We start from the raw sequence: 14,930 nt of genomic DNA on the forward strand, positions 1-14,930 counted from the left end.
TATTGAGAGAAGAGGTGATGTGCTATTTACATTCTGGTCTACTTCCCTTGAATTTGAAGGACTACAAACCGTTGGGGACCTTGAGTGATTTAGTGTTGCTGACATCATGAAGGGGGCGTAGGAAGCTGTTGTGTATGTCAACCTAAGCTGGAGGGAGGAAGGAGATGACTGAGAAGCAGTGGGGAATGGCAGGCAACAAGGCATTTTATATGCCTCTTGGGTGGGATAGAGAGATAAATCTGAAGAATTTTTGACCTAAATCACTTTCCTAAAGCATCGTGCTGCTATTGATCTGTCTTTAGAGTCTACAAGTTTGGAGCAGCTTGGAATTTGTGTAGTCTTAACCCTTTCACCACATGTAAATGAGTTTACTTATCCCCACAAATGTGTCCTGTAAATTAGTTTACTTGTCCTGGTGTGCTCAGGCTATGCTGTTTTGGTATCAAAAAAAAGTTATTGACCTCATTTCAGGAGGGATGGGAGAAAAAGTGGAAAAGGTGCAAATCTTTATATATGCCTAAACAAAGAAAAATTAAAGTTTTTTGAAAGGATGGAGAGAGAAAATGGAGACAACTGGGACAGCAGAATTGGAAGTATTTCAAATTTAAAAATTAAGGTTGTATTTTAAGTGTTCTTTCAAGTTAATAGTACAGAGACAGCTCTGTTATGGAATAATGTTTGTTTCAACAGCATGGTGCCTGAACTGGAAACTTTGAAATTGGGTGGTTCAAGAATGTAGTAATCTATCTTGACCATCTGGCAATATAGGGCTTAATTCAACTACAAAATTATTTTATTCTGCTCTGAGTGAGTGTCTGTAAACCTTGTTACTAAACTTGGTTAATATTTTTATTCTGCATTATCTGCACATACTTTGGCTTCATTGGCATGTTGTCATTCTGCGGCGTTGAGAAGATTGCAGTGTGGGAGCGTCATCTTTCCGCCTGTTCCCAATGGTGGAAAGGTTTTGAAAGGCTTTTGCACTAAATGCTACCAAAGCCATTGTAACTGTCAAATGGCTATTGGTTTTCTGAAAGTGGGTCTCTAAAATTGTAGCTCCATTGTATAGTGTATTAAATGTGATCCAGTTAACTCTACACTTATTGGTGGATTCAATCCATGCAGTGCAACGTGCAGCAGAACCGGGCAAAAGGTTGCTCAGAATGAGACCTCTATTATGAATCCTGTTATAACCTGTGAACTTCTATCCATGCACTCTATATATGCATCCCAGTGTAACTTGTTGTTTTGTGGTTTTCTAATGCTGTGCTTGTGTCTGTAATGTGCTAGAGTCCTGTATGTGTGAAATTCACTTGGCCCATTAAAGAGCAGAGAAGTGTCATGGAGTTGCTAGCAAAAAACATAATTAGTACAGTAAGGAGCATAGTGAAGCCTAGTCTCCCATTACAGAACTGATCTTTTTTTTCCTAAATAGCAAATACAAATGTTTGGTGAGGAGTGCTGGTTAGATACTAGCTTTTCACTTCTGGATCCTGGGTTGGAATCCACTCCAGAATGAACAAATGAAAGTCTGCTTACTCTGACTGCAGGGCTCTATGTCTTAATTCAGTTCCTCGTGATCATGGCACAAAAAGGATTGCCTTTGTCTTGAATCCAACACACTATATTTTTAGTACTTGAGGGATTTGATACAGAAGATGTCAACACTTGAGAGCAGGATTTCAAAGTAGATGCACTTAAGCTGTCTGGTAGGGTTTTCTCTCAACACTGACAAAATGAAGTTTGCAGTAAAAATTGCCATAATGCATTGTTATTACGACAGCATTTAAAATGAAAGGAACGCTTTTAAAATATTTAAAACTCTGCTCTTCCCATCACAATCTTGTTTCATGGTGAGAACATTCAAAAGCTTTTAAAGCATTCTTATCCATGTCTTTGCATACAAAAGAACCAGCTAAAATTTTTGGAGCCTCCACAAAGGGCTGCAAACAAGCACAATTAGCAGAAAGTATCAATAATTGATTTATCCTTTGGGCGTGGTCACTTTTGTGGCCAGGGCCAATTTCTGGTGCAAAGTTTTTAAAATTATTGCAAAAGATCACTGGACATAATTTTCACTTAAAATTCTGCAACCTTTTGTGCAGCTTATGCCGATTTTGGGCAAATTCCACTGAAAAATCTGAGCAACCAAGCAGAAACTCTACTGCTGTGTTTCTATTCACTCTATTTTGTGCTTTCATAATATTAATCACTTCTGTCAAATTGCTGCGTAACCTGCATTGCTCTAATGAAAAAAGAGCCAATTTTTCAAGTCTCTTATTTATATTTCTTCATCCCAGGCAGCATTTCCTGTGAATCTATCTAAAATCTCAATGTTGAACCCATTACTGCACACAGTTCTCTATTTGAGGTCTAATAAAGATTTTTATATAGGCTCATCATTACCTCTTTGTTTATGTTTTCTATACTTTGAGATAAAACCTAGAATTCCATTAACTTGTGTCACAGCCTTATCAACTCATGGTGCTGTCTTATAATGTTCAGTAAACCTGTACCCCAGAATTCCTCTGCTGTATCACTCCATCAAGCCCACCTCTGTTCAGAGTATAATTTGTTATTTTGTTTCACCAAAATGCATCAGCTTACACTTTGTGACACTGTATTTGAGCTTTTTAAGCCCATTCTCTAATCTTATCAGTATGCCTTTACAAATTCCATTTAGTCTTCTAAAGAATTAACAATACTATCTATTTTGTTACCATTTGGAAATTCCCTGTTCCCTCAAATAATTGATGTACAGAGTGGCCCCAGAATTGAACCCTGTGGGAACCCTGCTAGCCACTTCCAACTACCCTTAACCCTTACTCTCTGTTTTTACCATCTAACCAATTATGAATCCACTTTTCTATGCTCCCCTTAATTCCATACATCTTAACTGAGTAGTGGCAAATATGTTTATATTAGTGTTTCTTCATTTAGAAAAAATCTTAACAGTAGGATGTCTTGTTGCAGGGTTTCCCAAAACGTAGCGAGCAACCAAACTCGCTTGCAGTCGATTAATGACCGGATCAACTTGGCACAAGCTAAGATCAAGAAAATCAAAGGCAGCAAGAAAGCCACTAAAGTAAGGGCTAATTTTCCAATGTTTTCTGGGTGAGGATGTGATTCTGGACTCTTTCTTCATGGAAGTAGAGATTTGTGAATTGAGAAAAATATTCCTTCAGTGTGTAGCCGACCCTCTTTTTGTATGATTTGAAGTTAAATGATCTGACTTTTTCAATGTAAAATGCTAATTAACAGCACTTCAACTCCAGTTGCCTCTGATTATTTTCTGCACTTCCAGTCAAACTATTTAACCTTTTGTACACTTTGGAGAGCCAGTAACCATGCAAACTTAAGGTGTTATGCAGGTTCCACCAACCCCCCCCCCCCCCAAACACCCCCGGCAACCTGCCAAGATTGAGGCATATTAATTTTGTCATATGAATATTGATTTGAAAACTGTTGGAGTGAAGAAAGGACTTGTTTTAAAAAGAAAAATCACCAGGCCCTTGGCTGGAAATATATTTGCATATTAACAGACAGTGCTTGTGGAGACCCTTATCCAACTTAACCCACAATGTACTTTAAGCACCAGACATTGAAGGTGAAGGAGCTCAAATTTCAGGATGACTGCTGGGATGATCGAATCCACAAACCGATGTGGTCAGACCAGCTGGTCACGTGACTAGCCTGCTTGGCAACCTGGTTTTTCTGAATTGTACAAACAGTTTGATCTCCAAGACTGCAGAATGCTCCTGGACTGAAGAACACCTCTTCTGTCTGCCAGCTCCCATCTCTTTCTCACAGAACTCCAAAACCACTGAAGACACATGAACCCCAAGAGAGAAAAGTCTCCTACAGCGAACAAGGTTCAAGAAGAATACTGGGCCCCAACGAAAAGCAAGATCTACCCACAATCAAGGACTCTACAGTGAGCTCGAAGAACTGTAACAAAACCCTCTTCAGATATTGCTTCAAACTTTTCTACTTTATTATTTTTTTTCTGTCTCTGCATGTGTATCTGTAGGCGTTAACCAAATTAGAGTTTAAGTTTAATAAAATTTCAACCTTCTTTAAACCTAAGAAAACTGTTTGTGCTGGTTTCTTTGCCTTATAATTGAAAGCAGTGAACAAGGATCACCAAGGGGGAGCTAAATACACGGTGTGTTAAAAATAAAACCCTGTTATGGTAAGACCAGGTGAAAGTTGAGAGGGAACCCTAGACACCTTTCTTAACTGTTCGTAACATAGGCTAAATAGATCTTCCAATTAATCATTCTAGTTCGTTGTTCAGTTTGACTTCCTTCGTTACCTACTGAGGTGCCATTGTGAACAGTATTTGAATCTGAAATGACTGCTGTAGCAGCATCTAAGTGGGGTCAGTTTGTCCATTTCATATCTCAATGATAGATTTTATAGTATTTGAAGGGAGCTCTATTTTAAATCAACTGTATGCATGTGATTTGAGTTTTTTATGTGTAATGTATCTTCTGCCATATTTTTATCCAGTGGAACAAAGGAATTGCAAAAAGGCAGCAGTGTACAGTAAACAATAGTTAGAGCTAAGGCACAACGTAACCATACATTGCATTCTGTTCATAGTGCAAACTTTAGAATTTGGTGAGAGTAGGACTTCGGAGTAGTAGGGAAATGAGGTGCTTCTTTTTGGCTTTAACACTTAGTGGTTTTTGTAAGCTCGAGACAGTAAGTATTGCAGCTAATATAAACGGTGCGAGAGGCTCTGCTTCTCCTGGCTATCTGGAGAAGCAGCGCTGCAAGCACCAGACAAACGGGGGAGGGAAATTCAGTGGCGTCAATGTCCGCGCAGATTGTGGAATAGTGCAGGTATGTTACAGATAAGTATTAAGTTTCTTGGTTAGTATTTTTAGTGGTTAACGATCTTTATTTAACGATTAGTTTGTGTTTTGGTATAAGCTAAACAGCCTTAAAGTTTTAAAAAACTATGAATTTTATCTTTAAATAAATGTACGGTAAGATATGGCAGAGCAGGTTCGTTTGGATTGCAGATGTGGAGTTTGTGGACTGAGATTGTCCCAAGCGAACGCTTCTGTAGAAGATGTCTTCACCTCAGTCATTGAGCTGGAGTGCCAGTTGGGGACACTCTTGACACGTAAGGGAGGGGGAGGAGTAACTGGACAGTTTTCTCCAGGCTTTGGTCATGCATGGTAGAGAGATGCGAAATCAGAACTATTAGTGTGACCACTAGCATACAGAGTAAGGGGAACCCAGGTGAGATGGAAAACGAAGATCCATAGAAACTGAACCTGTTGGATAGGATCAATGTGGTTGCTACCTGTGAGGATAGAATAAAACTGGAAGACAGCCAGAATGCTGACCATGTCACCTTGGAGCAGGAGGTTGCCCAGAGGGAGGAGGAGGGGAATCGTAATGTGGTAGCTACAGAAGATTCAATAATTAGGGGAGTGGGTAGCATCCTTTGTAAGTAAGATTGAGAGTCCTATGTGGTATGTTGTCCACCTGGTGTTAGGGTGAAGGACATCTCAAACGAACTTGAAAGGATATTGGCAGTGGAGCATCCAGTTGTTGTGTTTCATAGTCATTTACAGCACAGAAGGTGACCATTCGGCCCATTGAGTCCATGCCGGCTAGCTATAGAGCTATGCAGTCAGTCGCACTCCCCGGCTCGATCCCTGTAGCCTTGCAAGTCTAATTCTCTCAGTTGCCCATCCAGTTGAAGTCCGTGATTGTCTTCACTCCCACCACCCTTGTGGGTAGTGAGTTCCAGGTCCATTACCACCAGCTGCCTTCTAAAAAAATAAATAAATAAGTGGTTCCTCCGGTTTCCCCTGCATCTTTTGCCCAAATCTGTGTCCCCTGGATCTTGTACTTTTAATGGGAACAGTTTTTCCTTGTCCTTGGCCTTTTTTTTTGTTATTTTGGGACCAACAACATAGGAAAGAGCAGGCAAGAGGTCCTGTTCATAAAGTACCAGGAGCTAGAACCTCAAGGGTTATTGCCTGAACCATGTGCAAAATGGCATATGGATCATGGGGAGGCAGTGGCATAGTGGTATTATCATTGGATTAGTAACCCAGAGACCCAGGGTATAGATCTGGAGATATGGGTTCGAATCCCACCACAGCAGAAGATGGAATTTGAATTTAATTAATAAATCTGGAATTAAAAGCTAGTCTAATGATGGCCATGAAATCATTGTCGATTGTTATAAAAACCCATCTGGTTCACTAATGTCCTTTTAGGGAAGGAAATCTGCTGCCCTTACCTGGTCTGGCCCACATGTGACTCCAGACCCACAGCAATGTGGTTAACTCTTACTTGCTCTCTGAAATGGCCTAGCAAGTCACTCAGTTGTACCTAACAACAGCTACGAAATCAGTAAAAACAAATGAAACCGACGGACCACCTGGCATCGACCTAGGTACCGGAAATGACAATGACAAACTCCTGTCGACCCTGCAACGTTCTCCTTACTAACATCTGGGGGCTTATGTCAAAGTTGGGAGAGCTGTCCCACAGACTAGTCAAGCAACAGCCTGACATAGTCATACTCACGGAATCATACCTTACAGACAATGTCCCAGACACTGCAATCACCATCCCCGGGTATGTCCTGTCCCATGGCAGGACAGACCCAGCAGAGGTGGCGGGACAGTGGTCTACAGGAGGGAGGAAGTCGCCCTGGGAGTCCTCAACATCGACTCCAGATCCCATGAAGTCTCATGGCATCAGGTCAAACATGGGCAAGGTAACCTCCTACTGATTACCACCTACTGCCCTCCCTCAGCTGATGAGTCAGTACTTTTCCATGTTGAACACCACTTGGAGGAAGCACTGAGGGTAGCAAGGACACAAAATGTACTCTGGGTGGGGGACCACTACTGACTGAGCTGGCCGAGTACTAAAGGACATAACTGCTAGACTGGATCTGCGGCAGGTGGTGAGGGAACCAACACGAGGGAAAAACATACTTGACCTTGTCCTCGCCGATCTACCTGCCGCAGATGCTTCTGTCCATGACTGTATTGGTAGGAGTGACCACCGCACAATCCTTGTGGAGACGAAGTCCCACCTTCACATTGAGGATACTGTCCATCGTGTTGTGTGGCACTATCACCTTGCTAAATGGGATAGATTTCGAACAGATCTAGCAATGCAAAACTGGGCATCCATGAGGTGCTGTGGGCCATCAGCAGCAGCAGAATTGTACTCAACGAGAATCTGTAACCTCATGGCCCGGCATATCCCCCACTCTACCATTACCATCAAGCCAGGAGACCAGCCCTGGTTCAATGAAGAGTGTAGGAGGTCATGCCAGGAGCACCACCTGACATACCTCAAAATGATGTGTCAACCTGGTGAAGCTACTTGCATGCCAAACTGCATAAGCAGCATGCGATAGAGCTAAGCGATCCCATAACCAACAGATCAGATCTAAGCTCTGCAGTCCTGCCGCATCCAGTCGTGAATGGTGGTGGACAATTAAGCAAATAGCTGGAGGAGCTGGCTCCACAAATATCCCCATCCTCAATGATGGGGGAGCGCAGCACATCAGTGCAACAGATAAGGCAGAAGCATTTGCAGCAATCTTCAGCCAGAGGTGCCGAGTTGATGATCCATCTCGGCACCCTCCTGAAGTCCCCAGCATTACAGATGCCAGACTTCAGTCAATTCGATTCTCTCCGCGTGATATCAGGAAACGACTGAAGGCACTGGACACTGCAAAGGCTATGGGTCCTGACAATATTCCGGCAATAGTACCGAAGACCTGTGGTCCAGAACTTGCCACACCCCTAACCAAGCTGTTCCAGTAGAGTTACAACACTGGCATCGACCCGGCAATATGGAAAATTGCCCAGGTATGTCCTGTACACAAAAGCAGGACAAGTCCAACCCTGCCAATTACCGCCCCATCAGTCTACTCTCAATCATCAGTAAAGTGATGGAAGGTGTCATCAATAGTGCCATCAAACGGCACTTGCTCAGCAATAACCTGCTCAGTGACGTTCTGTCAGGGCCACTCAGCTCCTGACCTCATTGCAGCCTTGGTTCAAACATGGACAAAAGAGCTGAACTCTGTGAGGTGAGTGACTGCCCTTGACATCAAGACAGCATTTGACTGAGTATGGCATCAAGGAGCCCTAGCAAAACTGGAGTCAATGGGAATCAGGGAAAACTCTCTGCTGGTTGGAGTCATACCTAGCAAAAAGGAAGATGGCTGTAGTTGTTGGAGGTCAATCATCTGAGCTTCAGGACGTCACTGCAGGAGTTCCTCAGGGTAGTGTCCTAGGCCCAACCATCTTCAGCTGCTTCATCAATGACCTTCCTTCAATCATAAGGTCAGAATTGGGGATGTTTGCTGATGATTGCACAATGTTCAGCACCATTCGTGACTCCTGAAATACTGAAGCAGTCCATGTAGAAATGCAGCAAGACCTGAACCATATCCAGGCTTGGGCTGATAAGTGGCAAGTAACATTTAGATTTATTTTTTTGATTTAGATTTAGAGATACAGCACTGAAACAGGCCCTTCGGCCCACCGAGTCTGTGCCGACCATTAACCACCCATCTATACTAATCCTACACTAATCCCATATTTCTACCACATCCTCACCTGTCCCTATATTCCCCTACCACCTACCTATACTAGTGGCAATTTATAATGGCCAATTCACCTATCAACCTGCAAGTCTTTTGGCTGTGGGAGGAAACCGGAGCACCCGGAGGAAACCCACGCAGACACAGGGAGAACTTGCAAACTCCACACAGGCAGGACCCAGAATTGAACCCGGGTCGCTGGAGCTGTGAGGCTGCGGTGCTAACCACTGCGCCACTGTGCCGCGCAATGACCATTTCCAACAAGAGAGAATCTAACCATCTCCCCTTGACATTCAATGGCATTACCATCGCTGAATCCCCCAATATCAACATCCTAGGGGCTACCATTGACCAGAAACTGAACTGGGGTAGCCATAGAAGTACCGTGGCTACAAGACCAGGTCAGAGGCCAGGAATCCTGCAGTGAGTAACTCACCTCCTGACTCCCCAAAGCCTGTCCACCATCTACACGGCACAAGTCAGAAGTGTGATGGAATACTCTCCACTTGCCTGGTTGGGTGCAGCTCCAACAACACTCAAGAAGCTCGCCACCATCCAGAACAAAGCAGCCCGCTTGATTGGCACACTATGCACAAACATTCACTCCCTCCACCACCGACGCACAGTGGCAGTGGTGTGTACCATCTACAAGATGCACTGCAGCAACGCACCAAGGCTCCTTAGACAGCACCTTCCAAACGCACGACCTCTACCACCTTGAAGGACAAGAGCAGCAGACGCATGGGAACATCACCACCTGCAAGTTCCCGTGCAAGTCACAAACCATCCTGACTTGGAACTATATCGCCGTTCCTTCACTGTCGCTGGGTCAAAATCCTGGAATTCCCTTCCTAACAGCACTGTGGGTGTACCTACCTCACATGGACTGCAGCGGTTCAAGAAGGCAGCTCACCACCACCTTCTCGAGGGCAATTAGGGATGGGCAATAAATGCTGGCATAGCCAGTGACGGCCACATCCCATGAATGAATAAAAATAAATAAATAAACAGATTAGGAAGGTGAACATGTGACTGAAGGAGTGGTGTGGAAAACAGAAGTTCCATTTCAGGGATACTGGCACCAGTATTGGGATAGGAAGGAGCTATTCCGTTGGGACGGGCTCCACCTGAAGCAGGCTTGGACCAGGGTCCTCGCGGAAAGGATTAAAAAAAGTGATCGCAAGGGTAAACTATTAACTGGGGTGGAAGGCTTGGGTGGAAAAGGTAGTATCAGTCTAAAACAGATGAAGAGAATAGAGTAATGGTTAGAAATTGTGTGTTAGGGACTACACTGAAATGGCAAATTAAACTATGTGAAGTGATTAAATTAAGAGAAAGAAATCAGAAATATGAGAGAGTATAAGCAACAAATTGAATTGCAGGTGCAAATTAAACTTCGAGGGTACAGCATGGTAGCCAGTACTGAGACCTGACTGTAAGGTGGTTAGTACTGAGAACTGAATATACCAGGTTATAAGATCTACAAGAAGGATCGGGAAAATATAAAGGAGGAGGAATATCCTCCTCCTTAATCACGAAGATACTTCTGTAAGAGAGGATGTAATGAGAGGTAAGCAGGCAGTGGAGACTGTATGAGTAGAATTACAAATAGAGAGTGTTTTAAGATTGCAGTGGGAGTTGAGTGTAAACCTCCTGGTAGCAGCTGTGAAGTGGCAGAATATTAATGCAAAGATTAGCCAAGCATGTAATAAAGGCAGAGTGTTTTTAATGGGGGATTTTAGCTTCCATATAGATTAGCTTAAGCAGATGAGCTAATGTCTGAAAAGTACTGAATTTCTTGTTTTCAGGAGAGTTTTCTGCAACAATATATCCAAGAACCAACAAGGGGGCATGCCAGAATAGATTTAATTATGAGCAACGAGTCAGTTTTAGTTAACAGCCTAATGCTGCATGAACATTTATCTAACACTGATCATAATATGTTTGATTTTGGTGTTGTATTTGACAAAGAGACACAAGAAGCCGTGACTAAGATTCTAGATTTAGGTAAGGCCAACTTCATTGGGATAAGACAGAGGCTGTCTACTGTAAACTGAGCAAATCTGTCGATGGGTAAAATAACGGATCAGTGGGAGATGTTCAAAAAGAAATTGTGATACAGAACCAGTTCATAATATAGGGAGCAAGAGCTCTTCTTGCTTAAAAAAAAAGCCATGGACGCTGGAAGTCGTAAGGGATAATGTAAAACTAAAAGAAAAAGCATACAAGGCAAAAAATAGCAGGTCCTGGCAAAATGGGAAAAATACAAAGAGCAGCAAAGGGTGACAAAACAGTAAGAACTATACAAATGGAATATGAAATGAAACTTGCACGGGATATCAAAATCAACACAAATTTTTAAAAGTATATTAGGGAAAACCGTGTGGTTAAGAGCTGTGTGCACCCCTTACATGCTGCCAATCGTGATAATATAAGTAAACATAAGGAAGGTCACTGACCCGAAACATTAACTCTGCTTCTCTTTCCACAGATGCTGCCAGCCCTGCTGAGTGGTTCCAGCATTTCTTGTTTTTATATAAGGAAATGGTGGCTATTAAATAATTTTATGCCAGAATTTACAGTAGAGGAAGATAGTTTACTGGGCATTCCAAGGAAACTAATATTGAGTCAGACTTGCCAAAATTAATGTAAGCGAATTAACAGTAATGAAAAAAATAATGGCACTGAAATAGTGAATATTCCTAGGACATGATGGTTTTCCTCCGAGGGTTTTATAGGAAGTAGGTGGGAACATTGCAGATGCCCTAACTGTAATCTTCCAAAACGTGCTCTGTTCAGGAGCCTGTCCCTTCAGATTGGAAAATTGCACCTGTCACTCTGCTATTTAAGAAAGATGAGAGGGAAATATGCACCAGTTAGCCTAACATCTGTGGTCAGGAAATTACTCAAATCATTTAATTAAAGATAGTGACTGAACACCTTGAAAATTTTCAGCTGGTCACAGAGAGCCTGCATGGATTTATAAAGGGTAGGTCATGCCTGATGGACCTGATTTGAATTTTTTGAAAAGGTGACTGTAGTAGTTGACAAGGGATTGTCTGTGAATGTAATTTATATGGACTTGCAGAAGGCATTTGATAAGCTGTCTCGTAAGAAATTGTTACCTAAAGTTGAAGCTCATGGAATTGTGGGCAGATTATTGACCTGGTGAGGAGATTAGCTGAGCAACAGGCGACAGAGTAGGAATAATGGGCGGTTATTCTAATTGACAGGATGTGATTAATGACATCCCACAGGGATCTATGTTTGAGCCTCGATTTATTAATGACTGAGATGTGTAGATGAGGGTAAAGCAGTTGATGTAGTCTACATGGACTTCAGTAAGGCTTTTGATGAGGTCCCGCATGGGAGATTGGTTAAGAAGGTAAGAGCCCATGGGATCCAGGGATATAGATGGGCTGGTAAGATGGGCGAAGCAGTGGCAAATGGAATTTAATCCTGAGAAGTGTGAGGTGATGCATTTTGGGAGGACTAACAAGGCAAAGGAATATACAATGGATGGTAGGACCCTAGGAAGTACAGAAGGTCAGAGGGACCTTGGTGTACTTGTCCATAGATCACTGAAGGCAGCAGCACAAGGAGATAAGGTGGTTAGGAAGGCATGTGGGATACTTGCCTTTATTAGCCGAGGCATAGAATAAAAGAGCAGGGAGGTTATGATGGAGCTGTAGAAAACGCTAGTTAGGCCACCGCTGGAGTACTGTGTACAGTTCTGGGCACCACACTAAAGGAAGGATGTGATTGTACTAGAGAGGGTGCAGAGGCGATTCACCAGGTTGTTGCCTGGGCTGGAGCATTTCAACTATGAAGAGAGACTGAAAAGGCTGGGGATGTTTTCCTTCGAGCAGAGAAGGCTGAGGGGGACATGATTGAGGTATACAAAATTATGAGGGGCATTGATAGATTAGATAGGAAGAAACTTTTTCCCTTAGCGGAGGGGTCAGTAACCAGGAGGCATAGATTTAAGGTGAGGGGATTTGAGGAAAATTGTTTTCACCCAGAGGATGTTTGGAATCTGGAATGCACTGCCTGAAGAGGTGGTAGAGGCAGGAACCATCACAACATTTAAGAAGTATTTAGGTGAGCACTTGAAACGCCATAGCATACAAGGCTGTGGGCCAAGTGCTGGAAAATGGGATTAGAATAGTTAGGTGCTTGATGGCCGGCACAGACACGAAGGGCCTGTTTCTGTGCTAAATAACTCTATAATGGCATAGAGAGCCATGTATCCAAGTTCGGCGATGACACAATAATAGCCAGCAGTGTAAATGGAAACACAAAATTACAAAGATATTAGTGGAGTAAGTGAATTGAAATCTATTTGCCCATATAGGCAAGTGTGAGGTCATTCACTTTGGACCTAAATAGAATAGATTGAGGTACTTTTTTAAATGGTGAAAAGCTAGATGCAGCGGAGGTTCAAAGAGTCTTGAAGGTCCATGTGCATAGATCATTAAAATGTCATGGAGAGGTGCAAAAAATAATCAAAAAGGCTAATGGAATGCTGGCCTTTGTATCTAGAGGTCTACAATAGAATCACAGAATAATACAGCGCAGAAGAGGCCCTTCAGCCCATCGAGTCTGCACCGATGCATTAAAGACACCTGACCTGTCTACCTAATCCCATTTGCCAGCACTTGGCCCCTAGCCTTGAATGTTATGACGTGCCAAGTGCTCATCCAGGTACTTTTTAAAGGATGTGAGGCAACCCGCCTCTACCACCCTCCCAGGCAATGCATTCCAGACCGTCACCACCCTCCTGGGTAAAAAAAGTTCTTTCTCAAATCCCCCTTACACCTCCTGCCCTTCACCTTAAACTTATGTCCCCTCGTAACTGACCCTTCAACTAAGGGGAATAGCTGCTCCCTATCCACCCTATCCATGCCCTTCATAATCTTGTACATCTCGATCAGGTCACCCCTCAGTCTTCTCTGCTCCAGCGAAAACAATCCAAGCCTATCCAACCTCTCTTCATAGCTTAAATGTTCCATCCCAGGCAACATCCTGGTGAATCGCCTCTGCACCCCCTCCAATGCAATCACATCCTTCCTATAATGTGGCGACCAGAACTGCACACAGTACTCTAGCTGTGGCCTTACCAAAGTTCTATACAACTCCAACATGACCTCCCTGCTTTTGTAATCTATGCCTCGATTGATAAAGGCAAGTGTCCCATATGCCTTTTTCACCACCCTATTAACCTGCCCTTCTGCCTTCAGAGATCTCTGGACAAACACGCCAAGGTTCCTTTGTTCCTCAGAACTTCCCAGTGTCAGGCCATTCATTGAATACTTCCGTGTCACATTACTCCTTCCAAAGTGTATCACCTCACACTTTTCAGGGTTAAATTCCATCTGCCACTTTTCTGCCCATTTGACCATCCTGTCTATATCTTCCTGTAACCCAAGACACTCAACCTCACTGTTAACCACTCAGCCAATCTTTGTGTCATCCGCGAAGTTACTGATCCTACCCCCCACATAGTCATCTATGTCGTTTATATAAATGACAAACAATAGGGGACCCAGCACAGATCCCTGTGGTACGCCACTGGACACTGGCTTCCAGTCACTAAAACAGCCGTCTGTCATCGCTCTCTGTCTCCTACAGCTAAGCCAATTTTGAATCCACTTTATCAAGTTACCCTGTAACCCATGTGCATTTGCTTTCTTGATAAGTCTCCCATGTGGGACCTTGTCAAAGGCTTTGCTGAAATCCATGTAAACTACATCAACTGCACTACCCTCATCTACACACTTGGTCACATGCTCAAAAAATTCAATCAAATTTGTTGGGCATAACCTCCCTCTGACAAAGCCATGCTGACTATTCCTAATCAAATTTTGCCTCTCCAAGTGGAGATAGATTCTCTCCTTCAGAATTTTCTCCAATAGTTTCCCTACCACTCACATGAAACTCGCTGGTCTGTAGTTCCCTGGCTTATCTCTACAACCTTTCTTAAATAGTAGGACCACATTAGCTGTTCTTGTCCTCTGGCACCTCCCCCGTGGCCAGAGAGGAATTAATAATTTGGGTCAGAGCCCCTGAAATCGCCACCCTCACCTCCCACAGCATCCTGGGACACAAATCGTCTGGACCTGGAGATTTGTCCACTTTTAAGCCTGCCAAAACCTCCATTACCTTGTCACTCCCTATGACAATTTGCTCAAAAGCCTCACAGTCTCTCTCTGAGTTCCATATCTACATCCTCATTCTCTTGGGTGAAGACAGATGTGAAGTATTTGTTCAACACCCTACCAATGAATACATGGGGGTAGATGTCCTACTACATCTATACAGAACTCTG

At 43.2% G+C, this 14,930-nt stretch overlaps 1 protein-coding gene across 4 annotated transcripts in view; it reads left to right on the top strand.

Annotated features, from left to right (window-relative positions):
- wash1 (WAS protein family homolog 1) overlaps positions 1-14,930 on the top strand; it is a 33,113-nt gene that overhangs the window by 5,341 nt on the left and 12,842 nt on the right. For all 4 annotated transcript variants that reach the window (XM_068050678.1, XM_068050677.1, XM_068050676.1 and 1 more), the window contains exon 3: positions 2,974-3,085. In XM_068050678.1, the coding sequence (XP_067906779.1) occupies positions 2,974-3,085 (112 nt within the window). The remainder of the gene's footprint in view (positions 1-2,973; positions 3,086-14,930) is intronic.

The sequence above is a fragment of the Heterodontus francisci genome, chromosome 18, assembly GCF_036365525.1.
Source record: "Heterodontus francisci isolate sHetFra1 chromosome 18, sHetFra1.hap1, whole genome shotgun sequence".
Classification (NCBI taxonomy): domain Eukaryota; kingdom Metazoa; phylum Chordata; class Chondrichthyes; order Heterodontiformes; family Heterodontidae; genus Heterodontus; species Heterodontus francisci.